The sequence below is a fragment of the Lemur catta genome, chromosome 12 (genome assembly GCF_020740605.2).
Source record: "Lemur catta isolate mLemCat1 chromosome 12, mLemCat1.pri, whole genome shotgun sequence".
In the NCBI taxonomy this organism is placed as follows: domain Eukaryota; kingdom Metazoa; phylum Chordata; class Mammalia; order Primates; family Lemuridae; genus Lemur; species Lemur catta.
In genome coordinates, this window is record NC_059139.1 from 23,846,416 (window position 1) to 23,868,722 (window position 22,307).

The window sequence follows — 22,307 nt, forward strand, 5'->3', positions numbered from 1 at the left end:
GGGGCAGTAGAAGTATTTTGGCAAAAATCCATTTTTTTTCCCCAACTGTCTCCTGTCTACAGTGGAAGGAGAAAAAGAATCTTTTATAAATAATGTCTTCTACAAATTGGAACTAGTGAGGCTGACATTAATGCTGGAATAATTAGTATTTTTATTTGAAGAATAATTCAGAACAAATTCTTTGTATTCTTTTATGATTTGGTAATAACAAATATATTTAAAATTTCTTATTTAAAGCTTTTTAGATAAGTAACGGAGTCCTATATAGGAATTTTAAGGATAGGCTGTTAATAATTTAAGATTTAAGTTTATAAGGTCAAATAAGGTTTATTTCTCTGATCATCAGTGTAATCCAAACTTTAAAAAATGGATATCAGATCTTGTCACTTTCTTGCTCTAAACCTCCAGTTTATTCCTATCTCATTGTTAAGAAATCCAAGTTCCTTGCCTTGGCCTCTGCATATCTCATTGACATTATCCCCTCCCACTCCCTGATATACTCACTCGTCTTCAGCCACACTGACCTTTCTGATTTCCTTTGAATAACTCTATTCTTTTTCCTGTATGAAGTCTTTCTATTTACTCTTTTCTCTACATAGAATAATTCTCAGAGCTTCATGTGGCACCCTTATTTCATCTGGATCTTTAATCAAATGTTACCTTTGTTGACCACCTTAAAGCTCTTCCCACTCCCCATTCCCCATCCCAGTGATTTTCCTGTCATTGCTTTATGGTACTTAATCATTATCTAACATTTTTTTATTGGTTTATTGTATTTTTCCTCATAAAAATGTAAGTTCAGTGAGAGCAGTCACATTGTCTCTTTTACTACCGTATTCCCAGTGGCTTGACATATACCAGGCACACAGTAGGTATTCAAAAAATGTTTGTTGAATGGAAGAATGACCATCTTTGGCTGTGGTCATGGTTATTCTCTTCTCTCTAAACATTTTATTGAATCAAAACTAGCTTTTGATCTGGTCATAATTGTCCTTTAGAAACTTGGGAGCCAGTATTCCGCCCTCACATTTCCAGGCTGGTCCCACCACAGTTCCCTTGTCAAAAGGCTGCAATCTTTTTTAAGCTCTGCATTAAAAAAACATTACCAGGTAGGCTTTTGTATCCTCTCAAGGGTCCTTTCTGCCTCTGAGCAGTGGTTTTTATTTTGTTCAGCAAACGTTTTGTGTATCTACCTGCTATGTCAATGGACGCTGCTAGTATGAACTATTTTCTTTATTGTCAGTAATTAGGGTATTTTGAGGACAATGGACTAATTTATGCAGATAATACAAAACATACTTTAAGTGCAACGAAGAAGATGGGGATACTTTTTATCTGACTGTACGACTGTAGTTTCCTCCATTACCAGTTGTTTTAATATCCAAGTATTCAGCATTAAACTCTGGTAAACATCTGTCAATATAATGTATATACAATGAATTGTAAAATTTTACTTACAGATGTAAAATTTTATTATGTCTGTGGAAATACTAAAGAAGTTCTCCACGCTACCCAAAGCTATTGTCCAATGAGGATCTGGTTGAGTTAGAACAGTTCCTAATTGAGGAAGAGAATATTGACAAGAGTGATAAATGGATTGAATATCACAGGTTTAAGAGTCTTTGAAAAAATTTAGGAAAGGCCTTGAATATTTTTTGTGAGAACAGCTTGCTAAATGATAATCCTGCCAAAGTCAAGCCTGTAAAGTCCGGGATCCCATATTATCATAAATTTTAGTTGGAAAAATTACTCCACACTACCCACAAAATAATACCTGATTCAGTCTTTGTGGATTCTAACATTTATTCTGAGATTTGTAGCAATTATGACTTAAGTTTTGTTAAAGATTAAATAAACTCGGACCTAAAAATTTAAATTTCATTTAAAAATATTTTAATCAAAGCTTTTAATGCTCTGTCTTCTATGAAAATTTGGATCTCCTGTTTTTTCCCCCCCAAGACAGGGTTTCTGTTGCCTAGACGAGAGTGCAGTGGTGTCATCATAACTCACTGCAACTTCAAACTCCTGGGCTCAAGCAATCCTCCTGTTTTGGCCTCCTGGGTAGCTGGGACTACAGGTTTATGCTACTGTGCCTGGCTAATTTTTTTGTTTTTCATAGAGACAGGGTCAGACTGGTCTCAAACTCCTAGCCTTAAGCAATCTACGAGCCTCAGCATCCCGAAGTGCTAGGATTACAGGTGTAAGCCACTGTGCCTGGCCTAGATCTTCTTTTTAATTGACTACTACTCTTGTAATCATGAAAAAATGTTATCATGTTCTCCCTTGTATCCTTTATCATTTTTATAGCCATATACTTTCTTCCGTAGTCACAGTACCCTTGTTTATTTCTACAAAAATCCATTGGCATATCTAATACTATCTCAAAACTTTTTTTTCTTTTACCCAAAGATGTTTACTACCATCAGTACTTCCTATAAAGTAATGGAATTCCTCCTCTTTTTTGTCTTTCACTTTCATTTTTGTTTTCCTGTTTCAGTTCCTTATGTCTTCCTATGTATACCTCACCTCTTTGCTGTTTCGTTCATGTTTTATTTTACTTTAAAGCTTTTCTTTTTTTATTAAATTGAATTTAGTATAACATTTTCTCTCTTTTTCTTACTCTCAATTTATTATTTCTTAAATTTATTTTGGGCTGCTTTATTTATTGATCTCATTTTGTTTTCTGCCTTCCCAACTAGAAAATATTCTTAAGAATGAGACTCACATAATTATTTTATGACTCCTTTAAACGTTAATGAAGTTAGCCACAGAAACAGACACATCAGTTTTTCAATTTAGTAGGTATAAACACAGTCTTCAAAAGTAAAACAGCTCCCTTGATCTTTCACTCCTGTTTATGTGTGTAAAAGTAGAAAGTAGAAAATTTGCATATGTCAATCTTGAAAAAGACTTTTTTTTTTAAGGAACAGGGTCTCTGTCACCCAAGTTGGAATGCTATGGCATGATCATAGCTCACTGTAGTCTGGACCTACTGGGCTCAAGTGATCTTCCTGCCTCAGCCTTCTGAGTAGCTAGGACTAAAGGCATGTGCCACTATGCCTGGCTAATTTTTTTGTTTTTATTTTTTGTAGAGATGGGGTCTTGCTATGCTGGCCAGGCTTGTCTTGAACTCCTGGCCTCAAGTGATCCTCCCAGCTTGGCCTCCCAAAGTGCTGGGATTACAGGTGTGAGCTATTGCACCCAGCCTTGAAAACCATTTCTTAATGCTTAATCTTAAAATTCAAAAAAATGCTTTTAAAATCATGAATATTTACCAACATTGTTATAATTTTTTAGTGGAATTAGGTACTCTCCTGTTAACATGTTTATAAAATTTGTATTTGAATGCATTTTATTTTTTCAAAGTGCCAAATTGATGGAATAGCATACATACATATGAAAGTAGCACCAACAGAGCTGACTTTAAAATTTGTGTATAGACCTTGATCCTTATTTGGAAAGACTTTTTGTTCATACTGTTTGTTGCTGAGTGCTGAAAGTGCTGCTAATTGTGAATTTGAAAAGAGACCAAGACCACCAAGTTGATTCACGTAGCCTACCAGGCAGCTGTTGGATGGTAATTTTGCCATTTCACTACTGATCTGGATTCGAATCAGGGAGTCTTTATTCACTTTTGTATGCCACAGTGCCTTATACGTTGTAAATAGGGATTAAATGTTTTTTGATTAAATCAAGAAGTTAGTGGGATGGTCTTGGTTTTTACTATCATAAAAAGTGGTGCTCCAACAAGTCAGGAATTTACTGTTAAACCACAGTTCTGTATCTGTATCTTTAGTGTGAATGACGATAAAGAAGTAGCGTATACTCAAATCTAGGTCCAAACAATAGTCCCGACAGTGGATACCAACGTTGTGCAGTAATTTTCTAAGCACTTAAGATGAATTAACTCATTTAGTTCTCCCAGTACCCCTATGAAGTGATGGTACTATTATCCCCTTTTGACAGATAAGAAAGCTAATAAAAGTGCTGAGAAAGTTCTCCAAGGACTTACTCCAGCAGTAAGTGGCAAAGCCAGGTTTCAGATGTAGGGAATCTACTCTAGAATCCACGTGCTTAACCATTATGCCCTACTTCCCTACTGGTTGTGACCTATCCTGCTTCTCAGGGTCATCTCTTGCCTCTTTCCTACATTTGCCTCATGCCCTACCCCTACAAACTATTAATATGAACAGTCTTTGATTATGACTGTTTCATGTATTTCAACATGCTTTTTTTTCTGTCTGAATGCTTTCCAATGCTTAGTACAACTCCACTCCTTTGGCAGTCTAGGAAAGCAGTGACCCTTGGAGGGTACATTGTGGCAGAGCTATGTCTGTCAAGGAAAAACCTTTTCATTTTTCAAAATCTAGCTTTTTTTCCCTGTGAAAAGAAAGCATTTTCTCTTTGTGAAAACCTTCATTGACTCATAAAAGTAGAGCTGAATACCTCCTTCTTTGTACTATTTCTGTATTTGTTATATTTCTCTATTTTATATTTTTTATAACAGCATTCTTGAGATAAAATTCATATATCCTAAAATTCACTGTTTTCAAGTGTACAATTCAGTGGTGTTTAGTATATTCACTGTGTTGTGTAATCATCACTATCTAATTTTAAAACATTTTCATTCCCTAAAAAGAAACCCTGCACCCTTTACTTTCACTCCCTATTCTCCCCCTACTACCCCTTCTCCAATTCCTGGCAGTCACCAGTCTACTTTCTCTCTTTATGAATTTCCCTATTTTGGACATTTCACTTCAATAGTCTTTTGTATCTGGCTTTTTTCACTTAGCATTATGTTTTCAAGTTTCATCCATGCTGTACCATATGCACGTACCTTTTTATTGTCAAATAATGATCCATTGTATGGATGCTTATCTATCCATTCATCAGTTGATAGACAATTTGTATCGCTTTTTGACTGCTATGAATAATGTTGCTGTGAGCATTTATGCACAAATTTTTGTATGGATGTGTACTTTTTAAGAGGGTGTATCTAAAAGTGGAATTGCTGGGTCATATGGTGACTCTGTTTAATATTTTGAGAAACTGCAAAACTGTTTTTTGAAGTAGCTGCACTAGTAATCTCACTAGTAGTATATGAAGGTTCAATTTCTCCACGTCCTTATGAACTTTTTGTTCATATTTTTGATTATATCCATCCTAGTAGGTGTGAAGTGATATTGTGGTTTTGATTTGTGTTTTCCTAATAATGATGTTGAGCATCTTTTCATGTGATTATTGGTCACTAATATATCTTCTTTGGAGGAGTGTCCTGTTCAGATCTTTTGTGCATGTTTCAATTGCATTATTAATTTTTTAATTGTTGAATTATAATATATTTATATATTCTGGACACAAGTCCCCTATCAAATATATGATTTCAAAATATTTTCTCTCATTCTGTGGATTGTCTTGTTACTTTTTTGATGGTGTACTTTGAAGTACAAAAGTTTTAAATTTTTGTGAAGTACAATTTATATATTTTATTCATTATGGCTTGTGCTTTTGGTGTTATATCTAAGAAGCCTGACCCAAGGTCACAAAGATTTACTCCTGTGTATTCTTCTAAGAGTTTTATAGTTTTAGTTCTTACATTTAGGTCTTTGATCCGTTTTGAGTTAATTTTTGTATGTGGTTAGATGTAGGGCATTCTTCTATTATTGTACTTGTTACAGCAAGATAAAATTACTGTAATTGTGGTATAGTTATTTGTTTACAAGTGTGCACCTCTTTTAGCTTCTGATCTGTGTGAGGACAGGGCCTGTCTTCCTTGTTTTAGGATTCCTGGTATTTAGCATAGTAACTGGCACTATGCTTTATTAAGTATAGTTTTATTAAGTCTTTCTGTGGTTTTGAATGTTTTATCTTGAAAGTCTACAGACAGATTTTTCAGAGTAAATATAAAGTATTATGAATAATAAATATGTCCCCATGTCTTAGAATGATATATAAAACAGACTATGATAAGTATAAACCCTGATTGTGTATTATTACTGTATGGTTTACTATATTGTGGCAAGTGCTGCACATCCCTATCTCAGAGATATCAGTATTCTACCACAAATTCCAAAATAATTTAAAAGTCAAACAAATGAATTCTGGACTACTCCTATGTTGAATTATCTGAGACACTGCTCCCTTTGCAGTTGACAATATTTGTAAGCAATGAAAACTCATGTGTAAATGCTAAGTATTCTTGCAAGAAACAGGAGAACAGTTTAGTAATTACTTATTACTAATAAGTAATAAATGAAAAATAAACATTGCAAATGATAGGAACATTGCTAGGCTCTTTGGGGATTAGTATCTTATAATGAAAAAAAATCTGCTTTCTAATTATGTAAGAAACTTTTGAAATGTTAATTTTGTTTAACTTTACCTGAAACAATAGTTCAGTCAAATGTAGAAAACTTTCTAAAACAAAAATGTGTGAATGTTGTGAAAAGTTATTGATTGCTGCTAAAGGCAGTGGAGAGCCATTGAAGGTTTTTGATGAAAAATGACCTAGGAAGAGTAATATCATTGTAGTGAGCAGTGTGGAGAGAAGTGAAGAAGATGAAAGTCAGGGAGAGTCTTCTTAGTGACATAAGGTGGTGTTCACAGTTCCAGATATGAAGAAATTCAAGGTAAATCATGTCATCATTAGAAGGCATGGTTTACCTAGTTTATTTAACTTTTATAAGTAAAAAAGCTTGGTTTCAATGCAGTTAAATGACCTTCTGAAGATTGCAAGTGAAGTTATTTGCATAGTCCTGTCTAGATTCCAGGACTTTGGACTTAAGAAATAAGAGCTAAAATACTCATAAAATTATGAGAAATGATAAGGCATATGTTTGTGGTAGTTTTTGAAAATAAATGATCCTTTGATATAAATTCTGTTGGCTTATTACCTGCCATTGTTGTATGATACATAAATATAGATGTCATCTTTGTGTTTATTGATGCTGTCATGCAGTTTTTAAAAGATAAAATAATTTCTGAAAAAATATAAGAATTGACTGTCCTTTTTTGTGTTCTTTAGCCCTTACACAAGTGTAAAAATGTACCCTCAAGTCATGTTACTGAGAAATGTGCTCCAATATTGTAGCTTGCAATAGGATGTAAATAATTTGAAGATAATTTAGAGGTGGTTTGGGAATACTACTAATTGAAGGATTGGAACCAGCTGTGTGAACTTGAGAAGAAATTGTCTTTCCTTCCTGCAATATTTTAGACATGTAACTTCACATTTTTGAGGAAGCTTTTAAACATTTGATAAATGATTTGTTTAAAGCTTAACTAAAGTTTATTAGAGCACTTTAGAAGTATTCAGGGCTTAATATTATGCCTCTTCTAAACATTTTAAAATTTTTATTTATTTATTTATTTATTTAATTTGTTTTAAGGATGGCGTCTCATTATGTTGCCCAGACTGGAGTGCAGTGGCTATTCTTAGGCACAATCATAGCAAAATGCATCCTTGAACTCCTGGGTTCCAGTGATTCTGCCTCAGCCTCCTGAGTAGCTGGGAATACAGGCACATGCCACAGTGCCTGGCTATTTATTTATTTATTTTTTAGAGACAGGTCTTTGCTATGTTGCCCAGGCTATACTTGAACTCCTGGGCTCAAGCAATCCTCCTGCCACAGCCTCCCTAGTAGCTGGGACTATAGGTGCATGCCACTATGCCTAGCCACATCTTTTAAAAAAATCTTTTCTTGTTTGTTCATGTGGGTTGTATCTAATTTAAAAGTTTTCTAATTGTAGTAAAATATGCATAACCAAAAATTTACCGTCTTAACCATTTTTAATTATACATTTCAGCAATATTAAGTGCATTCACATTGTTTTGCAACTAATCTCCAGAACTTTTTCATCTTGCAAAACTGAAACTTTATACTCGTTAAACAACAACTTCCAAAAAAAACCACAACTTCCCATTTCCACTTCCCTCTCTGCCAGCCCCTGGCAGCCACCATTCTACTATCTATCTCTGAATTTGAGAGCTCTAGATACCTCACGTAAGTGGGATCATATTTTTTTTTTTTGCAGCTGGCTTAATTTCACTTAGCATAATGTCATCAAGGATGATGTAGCATGTGCCAGAATATCCTTCCTTTTTAATGCTGAATAATATTCTACTGTATGTATATACCACATTTTGTTGGTCCATTCATTCATCTGTGGACACTGGGTTGCTTCTACCTTTTGGTTATTGTGAATAATGCTGCTGTGAACATGAATGTACAAGTATCTTCTAACACCCTGCTTTCAGTTCTTTTGGGTATATACCTAGAAATGGAATTGCTGGATCATATGGTAATTCTATTTTTAAGTTTTTGAGGAAGCCCATACTGTTGTTTTCCATACTGGCTGCACCATTTTACATTTCTACCAATAGTGCACAAGGGTTCCAATGTCTCCACATCCTCACCAACCCATGTTATTTTCTGTTTGTTTCATAGTAAAGTTCTTTTGATCCTAATGAGTGTGAGGTGGTATCTCATTGTAGTTTCGATTTGCATTTCCCTAATGATTAGTCATGTTGAGCATCTTTTCATGTGTTTATTGGCCATTTTTATATATTCTATAGAGAAATGGCTATTCAAGTCCTTTGCCCATTTTTGAATCAGATTTTTTTATTGTTTTAGTTTTTAAAAAATATATTCTGGATATCATATATATGACTTGAACATATTTTCTCCCATTTTGTAGGTTGCCTTTTCACTATGTCATTTCTTTGTATGTACAGAACACCTTGGTAATTTTTTCAAAACTCAAATCTCCATGGCCTAGAGCTTAAATTTTAGATTTTTGGAATTGTATATAAACTGGCTCTTTTAACTACCTCTCTGGCTTAATTTTTTTAATACATACAGTCGGCCCTCTGTATCTGAAGGGGATTGGTTCTAGCACCCCATGCCAATATAAAAATCAAAGGATGCTGAAGTCCCTTATATAAAATGGCATAGTACTATACACACATAACACACACTCTTGCCCTTTTTTCTGCCTAGCAAGTTAAACTCTAGTCAGGAAGTATTTTTGTTTGAACATTTGAAGTTCAGAAGGTATCAAGAGATTTATCTCTCCTAGATGCCCTCCATATTCACCTAGAGAGCTTCTGTTTATTTTTCCCAAGACATTGCAAATATCTCTCTTTTAAACACCACCTGTTTCCCCAGGCAAAATGGAATTGAGCACTGAACCTTGTGTATATTTGTGTCATAGCATCCGAAACATTTTCATTTGCCTGTTTGTTTACTGGTCTGTTTTGCTTTACTGGACTGACAGTTCCTTGTGAACAGTCTTGTTATTGGTGTTTTATCTTTGATTATTTTTTATTTTTAATTTTTTTTTTTAGAGAAAGAGTCTCTCTGTGTTGCCCAGGCTGGAGTGCAGTGGCACAATCGTAGCTCCCTAAAGCCTCAAGTTCCTGGGCTCAAGTGATCTTTCCAAGTACCTGGGATGATAGGCATGTGCCACCATGGCTGGCTAGTTTCTTTTTTAAAAAAAATTTTGCAGAGATTGGGTGTTGCAATGTTGTCCAGGCTGATCCCAAACTCCTGGCCTCATGTAATCCACAGCGCTGGGGTTACAAGTGTGAGCCACTGCCTCCGGCATTGTTATTGGTGTTTTATTTTTAATCTGTTGTACCTGGTATGTGGAATGTAATTAAATAATAAGTGTTAAGTAAATGTATGATTAGTGAGTGAATGGATAAATGAATTAATGTTAAGTCAGTATTATTGGGTCTCCAGAGTTTCACTAGAATAGACTCTAATTCTGGTTGCCTTTGGTCCTGCATTGGTGACTATAATCTAAATGATTTCCGGGAGAAAAGAGCACTTATTTTCAAGCTCCTTTTTGGCAGTCCTCCCACTTCCCTCCCAACTCTCAGCAACTTTGTGGTGTGTCTTTGTTATTGGGTAGACTTTCTCAAAAAAAATTTTTTTTTTATTTTAATACATTATATTTGTACATAATTGTGGGGTACATGTGAAATTTTGTTACATGCCTAGAATATATATAATGATCAAGTCAGGGTGTTTAGGGTTTCCATCACCTGAGTATTTATCATTTCTATGTGTTGGTTGTTTCTGATTTGCAAGTCCTTTGTAAATATTGTAAGGATGTTCATCAGATAGAATTGCTCATGTTACTCTGGATATGTTTGCTATCATCGTTGTTATTGGGGGTAGATCAAAGAGCCTGGGAAATAAACCTTTGGTTGGTATTTAAAACTAAACCAAAACAAAAAGCGATATCTTTTACCCTCTTCCATTAAGACTGTAGCTCTTGTTCTGAATTCTGGTAATAAATTACTTCATTGAAGTCATGTAGTTATAATGTTCCTTGGCAGGAAAATCTTGAAAATATTTTACTGTTATAGCAAATTTCACACTAAGCCATATTTCAAAAAGTCATTAGTAAAAAAGTTCTGGAAAAAGAACAGTCACCATCAAGTGATATGCTACCAGAAGATGGATTGCTACTATTGTAGATGATTTAATTGTGCCAATTATATGGGATTTTTATGAGTTATGCCTTAAATTATTTTCAGTAAAACTTTGGTTTTAAATATAAACATTTATTTAAACATTTAATTCACTCCTAATGTAAATAGTAAGTTCAGCGTTCTTGTAAATTTTTTTTAATGTTAGAAATTGTCTATATATAGGCACATTCTGCACTGAATTAAATGAAATAATTTTCGTCCCAGCTTTTTGGTGACAGTATTTCTATTTGCTGAGTGATGAAAAAGTAATTAGTTATGAAACGAGACACAGACTATAATAGATTCTTCTCTAAGTAAAACATTTAAACTGTTCTCCTGTTTCTTGCAAGAGTACTTAGCATTTACACATGAGTTTTCATTGCTTACAAATATTGTCAACTGCAAAAGGAGCAGTGTCTCAGATAATTCAACATAGGAGTAGTCCAGAATTCATTTGTTTGACTTTTAAATTATTTTGGAATTTGTGGTAGGATACTGATATCTCTGAGATAGGGATGTGCAGCACTTTCCACAATATAGTAAACCATACAGTATGGCCTTTGTCTAGAAATAAACTGCAAATTCTCCAGCTGTTTCTTTATTCCCGTTCAGTGCCTTCTTGGTTTCTAATCTCCTTCTTCACTAATTTGTGGCAGTAATGGACGATAGTAACCTCTCATGTGCAAATAGTCTAAAACAAAACTGCCTTTATTCCTCTATCATTGCAATTTTCAATCTGCTTTTAGTTTGGGATAGAATAATTTGATCTTAAAAGGGTTTTAGTTTTTGAATTCTTCAATTATCCCCTGCCCTTCACTTACCAGGCTAACTTGATGTGATAGCACCTGCTTTTCTTTATGGACATACCCATTAATCTAAAATTTGACAGTAAATTAAACATTACAATCTAATGTGATCAACAAGGTGGACATTGGGTCATTTATTCATTCCTAAAACTTGTGTGTGTATGTTTGCCATAATACCTGCTGTTTTGTGTACTTGGGATCCAGACATGATAGATATATACATAGTCTTTGAGAAGTTTAATTTTACAATTTGTTTAGGGGATGGTGGGGAGGGAGATAGGTCAAAAATTATAAGGTATTGTGATAAGTTCTGTGATTGAGATAAGAAAAGGTTGTTAAGGGAGTGCATAGAAGAGTCATTTAACCCAGAGTTTGAAATGTTAAGAAATGCTTCCAGGAGCAGGTCACATCTGAATTGAGTATTGAAGGACGAGTAGAAATTAGCCAGGTAAAGAGGAAGAGAAGTCTGGAAAAAGACTAAGATGGTACGACCAGAGAGATAGGAGGTAAGCCTTGGAATAAATAGTGACTATCATTTATTGAGCCCTACCATGTGCCAAATTCTGTATTAGAAATTTTGAAACACTTACTTCACAGTAACCTATGGGATAGATGCTATTATCTGTAGTTTGCAAATGAGGAAACTGAGAATCATAACTTTCCTGAGGTCATGACATGGTTAATAAGTGGCAGAGTTAGATTCAAGAGCCCCAGCTTTTCTGGCTTTTTTTCTAGGCAGTTTCCTTCCAGCAAAGGACAGTTTCAAGATGGAGAAGATAGTTAAATAGTTACCACACTGTTGAAAGGTCAGGTATGTAGGTTAAGTTCTGAAGAGTGTCCAGGGGCATTTGGAGTGACTTGTTTATTCATTCCAAAAATATTTACTGAGACTCTCTTATGTGCCAAGAACTGTGCTGAGTATTAGGAATAAAATGACAAATGCCAAAGTGGTAGAGACAGAGGGTAAAAGAAAGTAGAGACACTGAGTGAAACTGTAGTTTGAAAAAGCTTAATTGCAAAGGAAAAGATAGTGATTGAGCATTAAATATAGGGGAAATCAGTAGTATTTTGTTTTTAAATATGGGAAGTATTTTCTTTATTTATATGCTGAAGAGAAGGAGCCATAGGTAGGAGGAGAAAGATTGAAGATATATAAGAAAGAACTATTTGATCACACTTGTTTAAGTAAGTAAATTAGAAGATGATTCATGAATTTGTAATAGACACAGAATTTTAGTATGATTATCCTGCTCTTGAGTAATGAGACGAGTAAACAATGAAATCTCTTATTCAAATGATCGCTGTGACCTCTTATGTCTGATTTATGCATCCCACTTCTCTATCCCTCAATTATTCTGTCCATACCCCTGTCTACCATAGTATTTGTTATATTGAATTAAGGTCATTGCTGTCTCCCTCTCAGATCATATGCTTCTTGGGAAGGGGAATGAGTAGAGACCATGTCTAAAGCCACCTAACATCTGGTATAATCTTACTTTAATAAATGCTTCTTGAAGCAGTGAAACAGTGAATGACTCTGAGTTTCTTATTTGTAACATTTCTGAATAAGACTTTTTTGTTTTTCATTTTTTTAACTTTGAAGGGTTGAAAGGTACATATCTACTTGGTGAAGATTTTGTTTTGTTATAAATTAAGTACTTAACACTTTAAGATATGCCCAAAAAGAGGACTTTCAACATTTTGAATGCGGAAAGGACCTTGTTGGTTATTTTTAAAGAAAATCTGTAATGATTATTTTATATATAGGTTACAGTATGCTTAAAAATATTTTTTGATATTGAAGTATGATAAGTGGTATCCTAATTTATTAATTTCCTTCAGTTTATGATTGTCTACTCTTTGTGAGATTTTTCTCTAGGCATAGTAAGACTGAAAAAGGATTGTATTTTAGGAAGATGTAACCAAATTTTAATGTAAATAGTAGTTCTATTTTATTATTTTTTATTGGGGAATAACATTTCATATAAAATATTTGTTTTAAATTTTAAGAGCAATCATAATTGTTAGGACATTTTATTTTATTTTTTATTTTTTTATTTTTTGAGACAGAGTCTCACTCTGTTGCCCGGGCTAGAGTGCTGTGGCGTCAGCCTAGCTCACAGCAACCTCAAACTCCTGGGCTCAAGCAATCCTGCCCCAGCCTCCCGAGTAGGTGGGACTACAGGCATGTGCCACCATGCCCGGCTAATTTTATATATATATATTTTTTTAGTTGTCCAGCTAATTTCTTTCTATTTTTAGTAGAGATGAGGTCTCGCTCTTGCTCAGGCTGGTCTCAAACTCCTGAGTTCAAACAATCCTCCCTCCGGCCTCCCAGAGTGCTAGGGTTACAGGAGTGAGACACTGCACGCAGCCTGTTAGGACATTTTAAAATGCCAGTTGTAAATAATGATGGTAATTAGTCTATTCTTTCTTCTATGTTTGTTAGATTCTCTTTGATTTTTATAATACATAATTTTGAAAATTACCTGGAAAAAGTTTTATGGTTTGTTCACCCTAAACATCAAAGTATGCTTCATTGAAAATATATATGTATATACAGAGAATGTTTTAACTTTATTCCAGATTTTATCAATGCAGACTTTTTGATGTTCTTTCTTGATTTCCATCAGCTGTGATTTAAAGGAAAAACTAATTCTTAATTTCTCTTTATGAATTATATTATCAGCAAGTACTGATTTATTTTTATTTTTGGTTTAAAAATTTATTTTAACAATAAGAATTTCATATAGCCTAAAGAGTTCTTTAGGCTTATCTTTTTAGAGGTTTAAAATCAATTTATCATCAGCTCAAAGAGACCAATTTTAGTGTATCTAGAAGTGCAGAAAAAAAGATGCCCTCGCACTTGTCTGCTGTTTTTTAAGCTTTGTGTAAAAGCCAGTGATGAAATCTTCAAAAATCATATTTTTCTGTGGTATTTAGTTCCCCATAAACACATTATTTTACTCATTAACATCACAGAATTTTCTTCTTTCAGAATCCTGTCCAAAAGATTCCCGACTCACATGAAATAACACTGAAGCATGGCACCAAAACAGTAAGTTTAAAAAATTTGGTTCTTTTCTCTAAATAACAGACCTCTCATGGAAAAGTGAACTAATAAGATACAGTTGTATTAAGGCTAATTACACAATCAACTGATGTCTTGAAATCTATCGACATTAAAAAATAGGTTATTTTTATGTTTAGTCAAAATAGCCGTTGCCTTTCATTTAATGTAAGAACACGTATTGTCATTGTTATTGTTGGCTTTAAAAACCTCTTTTTTGGATATAGGAGCATTACAAGTGGAAGAAAGATATGAAACTCAAACACAGTTTTGTTTTTTATGATGTGGGAAAATTTCTCATTACCCTTAGTTTTATTTCCATATCAGTAAAAGGCAGGAGTTTATTCATTTTTCAGATGAATGTTGAGATAAGAAATGAACTTTAAGTAGTTTCTGTATGTCTGTTACTTAGTTTATATATTACATTTTTATATTGTTATATTTACTTATGTTAAAGATGAATAATATAAAATATTTGAGATGTAAGATGAAACCATCATATCTTATTGCAAAGCCATTAAAAAGTGGCAGTTTGTGCATATGAAGTGAAGAAATAAAATTATCTTACTTTCCCTTTTCAGTGAAACTACCTTTTTCTAGATGTGTGGCATGTAAAGAAATAAGAAAATACATCCCATTATGAGAGGGAAACATCAATCAACAGAGATATACCCAGAAATTATACAAATGATAAAATTAATAGACAGGGATGTTAAAACAGGGTCACTCTTCTCACAAATTGTTTCTTTTGAAAATATTATTTCCATAAAAATATATGTTAAATATACAGGGTTTATTGTTAAGCAAGACTTGACCTGTGGTTTTGGAACCACTTAAATTTTTAAAAATATTTTAAATATTTTGCTAAAGAATTTATAATCACAAGAAAAACTGTCAAGTATGCAAACATTTATACAGTTAATATGCTATCAGATCAATTGAACTGCCTTATTATAGACTGAAGTCTAAAGCTTCTTGAAAGGAGAGGATTATAAAAATTAATTCTCTTAGCATTAAGATCAAAGCTGAAAATGTGCTGGTTCTCAAGTTGAAATAATAGACTTATTTTTATGGTATCTGACATTTCATGTAGTAAACAGTAAAACAAAAAGTTTAAAATATTTTATCTCTTAGTCAAAAAGTCTGGACCATCATCCAGAATAATTTGATATCATTTTTTAGTCGTTTATGTAAATTAAAATAATTATTCTTTCAACTCTATTGTAAACTATTGTTTTAGACCAACATTTATGTGAGTTTGTTTTTTATTTCAGTGTGATTAAAATGCAACTGAGAATTAATTAGACTTTCTGTGTTCTTAAACTCTTTGGGACATAAGGATTGAGAAGTAGTTTAGCAGATCTTGTGAATAAACATATGTTTTCTAACTGGGGGAGAGTACTTTTTACCTCTAAGCTCTGTTTTCTGTCTTGCTCATTACCTTCCATATCCTTTTGGTGGATGATGAATGATATATACAGCAGCGGTAGAGATCGTGATATTTCAGAGTGTTAGCATTGAAAACCTCATTTTGTAACTTTGCTGTAAAACTTGCCGTCCTTCTTTTCTTAGCTAGAATAGTCAACTTTGTGATTTATTCTGCTGTTGTTTCTTTTCTTCCTTTCTTTTTTTTTTTTTTTTTGAGACAGGGTCTTGCCACATTGCCCAGGTTGGCCTTGAACTCCTAGGCCCAAGCAGTCCTCAGTCTCCCAAGTACTTCAGGCACATCCCATTGGGATATTGTTCTTTCTTGATAAAGGGGAATTTATCTCATATTTGTCAGACTGCATTGCTTGTGTTACATAAGGTTTAAAAATTTTTAGTCTTCCTTCTTTCTTTTAAACAAATATTTATTAGAGTTTTTATTTTATGCCAGGTACTGTGCTGGGCATGGACATGGCCTTTGTCCATATGGGGCTTACACTTTTGATGGGAGAACAGATATACAATAGAGGAGCCACAAATGAATTTACAATTTCATGTTGTGCTATAATGAGATATAAACAGTGGTGGGGTTAGCCTTATCAGGAGAAGGGTACCTCTTTGACTGTAACAGGAGAGAAGCATAGCATAATGAGCATGGAGGCAAGTGAGTTTGCAGGTAGTGGTAGCAGAAGTCACTTTTTAGATTTCTAAAGCTACTGTTCATTTATTTCTATTTTTGATTGTTTTTTTATTTTAAGACATTATTGTTCAGGCATAAAAAATGACTTAGTTCTCATTTGTATGCTTTCCTTAACCACTTTATAGTCCATATCTAATTTTAATATGTAATAAGTTATTTATATATAATCCCCTTATGTTATGAAATCAGTGTTTGCAGATGGCAATTGAAATAAGTCTGAATTATTTTGTCAGTATCTGGCTTAGTTAATTATAATAATTATATTAATTGCATTTCAAGTCTATTAGAACTGGTTTATAGAAGTTTCATTTATATAAAACTTTAATATTTTTACTATGTCATATACGTGGTAGTCACATTGAATATTCCCAGTGCAGTTCTTTCCTTCTGAGAGGGCAGTATCCAAGGACTTCCTACTTTGACAGAACGTTAAATATAGTTCAAGAACAATGAGTTACACATTGGGTATTCACATATGAGTTGGACCTAGGAAAGTTCACAGGGAAAGCAAATATCTTGTGGAACTAAATGAGTACTATTGTAATGTGATTAGTCACTTATAAATTCAGCTTTAAAAATAATTGTTTAAGGGGAATATACTGAGTCATTTGGCTATATGCACCCGATAATAATTTATACTTTGTCCTACTTTGTTAAATAGATTTCTTAAAGCTGCCAGTAGCATTACTCATTTTGGTAATTTTAGATTCCTGTGGTCTTCATTCAGTTGTAGTTAAACTATCTTAAGAGGTTTCCTCAAGATTGCATATTGAAAAAACTGAATTATTTGTGAGATTTCTAGTTATATACTAAAGCAACTTAATTTAGCATATGGTACTGCAATGATAGCTCTTTTGAGTACATGTTTGATGAGTTGGGACAAAGCTGTCAATTAGATTAAATTTAAAATATTTTTGTTTTCTTTATTTCAAAAGAAATAATACTCATAATAACAAAGTCAAATAATATAGAAAACTGGCCATCCCCACTTTTCAGAAATAACAACAGTTGGTGGGCTGTCTGTCCAGTGCCTCTAAAATAGGGGGTGGAGTTAGAGAATGGAAATAGGAGTTATAATAGACTATATGTTGTTTTGCTCCAGTTCATTTTTTTTTTTAAATACCAGGTGTCTGCTTTGGGTCTGGATCCTTCAGGTGCCCGTTTGGTGACTGGAGGTTTTGACTATGATGTTAAGTTTTGGGATTTTGCTGGAATGGATGCTTCTTTTAAGGCGTTTCGATCCCTTCAGCCCTGTGAGTGGTATGTAGTCATTTACTTAATATCTTCATATTTGAATTAATATCTTCATACTTGAAGACAGAGTGCTGTTGTCATTTGAATTCCATCTACAGTGATTTTTACCATAGTACATTGTTTATATGACTGTATGCTGCCTTTCTTATTCAAATGAAAGTAAAATAAACCTTAAATTTCTTTCCTTTAGTTTCATTAACGTATGTTTTAAAGGTGTTTTCTGTCTTTTGTTGTTTTTTTAAAAATATTTTTATTTACAAATATTTACCTTGCTTAGTTTATTTTAAAACACTCCAATAAATACTATGTAATATTACATATTTGTGTATGACATATGTTAAGCCAGTGTTCAGGTGCTGATCCTTGCTATACTCTTCAGGTATGGTCAGCTAGCATTAAATTAGAAAGGGTCTTACATGTTGTTATCATAAGCCATCTTCTTATCTCTATTTTTGACCATATCTGATCTTTTAGCATATTACTTCCTTATGGTATCATTTAACGTGTTTCTTTATTTCCTGTCTAGTATTTCCTGTAGCAGATCAAAGGCTTGATCATAATTCATATTGTATCACATTAGGTGGTATTTACTGTGTAGTTATTCCACAGTTAATGACTAGAAATTAATATAGATTCTTGGATTAAGCTGGGGATATCTGATTCCTTCATTGTAGAGTAAATATTTTACTTGAGATAGGCAAGAAAATTTGTGGAGAGATACTTTGGTACCTTGTAAATATCCAAGTATTCGTCATCCTTTCACTTAATGCATTTAGCATCCATTGGTAATTCCTACCTGAATCAGTTATCTCATTGAGAGTTACAAATTGGTGATTTTGTTTTTCTCTTATTTCACTTGCATTTATTTCCTGGGATTCTTCTAAAAGTAGGACTTCTCCTCACTAACTAATACAATTTGGTTACCCTGAAATGCAGTTCCTACTGGAGAGGTGGAATAAATGCTTAGTTATCTTTCTTTAATTACTCATTTTCAGCTTAAAGGTTGGTGGTGATAAATGAGTTGTTTCTGTTATTGGTGGTATTTTTTTTTTTTTGCTTTATGTTTTTTCAGTATCAGTATTTATGATTTTTGAGTATCAGTATTTATGATTTTTAAATTTTCCTGTGTTTCAGTCAATTGCAGTCATTGTTCTTTCTGATGTTTAAATTGTCCCAGATTTGGCCAGCAGGAATCCTAGATTGCTATGTCATTTTGACATAACCTTATTAGTTTTTAAAAGCTTACTTCATTTCTGGCACAACATGAAGTAGGCTTCCTGGTACATTCCTTTCCAAGTCCTGAAATCAGTACTCTCCCAAGGAGCCCTATTTTCTTTTTGTGGGAATGGTATTTAGAGACCAAATCTGGATGCCAGGCATGCTCGCTGATATTGGGGTATCATTGCTTCTTGACCTTTTCACTGGAAAGAGGTAGAAAATAATAGGTGCCTTTGTGAGCACGCATGCGTGTGTCTATGTTTAAATGACAAGATCACGTTGATATTTCCATTTCAAAATTTTAGTAAACTTTTTACTTTACAATATTTTTTAATTTATAGAAAAGCTACAAAGGTAATACAGAGTTTATGTGTATTCCTCACTGTTTCCCTTATGGTTGACATCTTATATTACCACAGTCTGTTTGTCACAAGAAACCAATATTAGTCAATTGCTATTGATTAATCTCCAAACTTTATTTTGATTTTACTAGTTTTTCCACTAATGATTTCTCCAAGATACCACATTACATTTAGTTCTCATATTTGTTTAGTCTGCTGTGGTCTATAATATTTCTTAGTCTTTTATTGTGTTTCATTACCTTGACAGTTTTAAGGGGTACTGGTCAGGTATTTTGTAGAATGTCCCTCAATTTGGTTTTATCTGATGTTTTTCTCATGGTTAGACTGAGATTATGGGTCTTTGGGAAGAATATTACAGAGGTTGAAGTGCCTTTCTTATTATATCAGGGATACATGCTATCATGTTTTTCAGGTTTCTTCATTGTAAAGTTACTTTTTCCACCCCTTTCCATTTGCTATTCATTGGAAGCCAGTCATTAAGTACTGCTCACACTTAAGGGAGTGGAAAAATTCAGCTCCACTACCTATAGCCAATGATATTTAAATAAACATTTGATATTCTTCTGTAAGGACTATTTGTGTCTTCTTCCCCATTTATTTATGTAATCATTTATTTGTAACAATATCAACTACGGGCTATTTATTTTATATAATACTTTGGGTTATAATCCAATACTGTGATATTTATTTTGTTCCTCAGATTGTTTCAACTGTAACCATGAGGAGCTCTTGTAGTTTGGCTCTTATGTCCCTTTAACGTGTCTTCTTTCTTTCTTTTTTCTTGGAATACTTCCTTAATTTTTGGTACTATAAGATGCTCCAGACTCATATTTTCCCTGCCCCAGTCCTGTCCTAGAATCAGTCCTTTTCCTAGGAGGATGAGATCTAGGAAACAAGATCTAGGTTCTCAGTATGCTCATTGCTCCTCAGTCGTCATTGCTTTTAGGCTGCCTCAGCAGACAGAGCTAGGAAATATATGCATATATCTAACCTATGATATATATATAACATATTTATAATTGTTTATCTCTGTATCTGCATCCCCATTAAGCTAAACATGGGTTCATACTGATGTTTCTGATGTTAATTTAGTACCACATTGATTCATTTTAACCTCTCTTTTCTGTATCGTCACTTTCCAACAGTGGGAAACCTGGCTGTCATCATCACCATCTGTTTATTTATTCAGTGTTAGTATACACATAAAGTAGTTTCAGAATTGTTAATTGTACCTCTTTAAATTTAACCTTACAGAATTTTTCCTAATGTCTTTGATTTTGATACTCAAATTCAAGAATAGAACCTATTTTTGAGAGAAGACTTTTTGGTCAAAGCATTGGCAAACTTTTGCTGTAAAGGGCAGGATAATAAGTATTTTAGGCTTTACAGGCCACAAATGTTCTTTGTTCAATTTATCTGTGTGTGTGTGTGTATGTGTACATACATATATATAAACACACATATGCAATCCTTTAAAAATGTAAAAAGCATTCTTAACTCATAAACCTTACAAAAATAGGTTGTGGGCTGATTGTGTTGGGCTGTATATAGTTTTATGAGAGATTGGTAACTAGAATCTATATTTCAAATGGATTTTTTTCTGGGCATTTATGCTTTCTTTTGTTTTTCATGTTATCAATTAATTCTGAAAGAGAAACTGAAGATAGAATAAAGATTCCACTTGTAAAATTGGACCCATTATTTATGTGGAAGTTGATAGTGTAAGGAAGCAGGGTTATATAAATTTCAGTAATCATATCATTGTAACTGTCTCTCTTCTCCTAGATAAGAGCTCATTGAGTTCAGATTAATGACAAAATATTAATTGAAATTTTTATAATTGTCAGTGTATTGGTAGATTTGTTTTATGAGTTTCCTTATTAATATTATTTTCTAAATTATTAGATTTTGCAACTGTTAGAGTAAATAATCGTAAGGCTGTATGTGGCTTTTCCCCCACAGATATCACTGATGACCATTGATTAGGATCTATTTGATAAGCAAAGTAGAATATCAAATCTATCTAGCTACATTATTTTGCTCTGTTTTGTTCGTTTACAACTAATATTATTTTATTGTATTTTTGAGACAAGTTCTCACTCTATCACCCAGGCTGGAGTGCAGTGGCACGATTGGGTTTAAGGCTGATCTGTTTATCTGTTTTTAAAAACAAAAATAGGTTGTGTATTCTCATGGTAAGAGGTTAGTGAGTTTTATTGCATCTTATGATTTCCATTCATTTTATATTAAAAGTGATTGCCACTGAAAAGATTTTCACTTATTCAAATGGCATTTGCTGTTCTTGGCATATATTATCAGTCCCTTGATTAAACCGTTTCAGAGTTCAAACAACCTTTTACCCAGTATTTTGCCTTCTTGAGTCAATCCTACATTCAGAAAAATTTCTATTACTAGACATCAGAATGGATGAGTCAGTGCTCTAGCCAGTGGGCATGATACACTGTCTTCTCTGCTAATTTAACTGAGCTTGTGCCATACTGTACGTTTTAATGGAGAAGAGGAGGAAATTTCATTGCTCTTCCAGATTTTCACTGAAGCATTTTTTTCCCCCTCTTTCTTTTCCATAGCACACTGATTTATGTAAAATTTAGTTCTACAACTAAGTGTTACTATAGAGTCAATGTGCATATTAGGTAAGAGCATGGATTCTGAGTTATATAAGTCTAAATCTGAATTTTGTCTTGACAGTTCATTTGTTGTATGATTTTAGACAAGTTATTTAATCACTTAGACCCCTTGTTTTCTTGCTTGTAAAAATATAATTGATAGTGTCTATTTCTTTGGGTTGTGATAGATGATTAAATGACATACTGACTGCATATAAACTGCATGGCACAGTGTCTGGCACCTAGTAAAGCACTCAATAAATATTAATAGTAACTCATTTAGTATTTATTTAATATGAAAGAATTTCAGTGTATGGCCTCTTAAGTTGCTGCCTCTCATATCTTTCCAGTATTACTTCCCATTT

At 33.4% G+C, this 22,307-nt stretch overlaps 1 protein-coding gene across 1 annotated transcript in view; it reads left to right on the plus strand.

Annotated features, from left to right (window-relative positions):
* WDR70 (WD repeat domain 70) overlaps positions 1-22,307 on the plus strand; it is a 214,126-nt gene that overhangs the window by 25,045 nt on the left and 166,774 nt on the right. The window contains exons 6-7 of the mRNA XM_045566608.1: positions 14,285-14,344; positions 17,608-17,741. Of these exons, the coding sequence (XP_045422564.1) occupies positions 14,285-14,344; positions 17,608-17,741 (194 nt within the window). The remainder of the gene's footprint in view (positions 1-14,284; positions 14,345-17,607; positions 17,742-22,307) is intronic.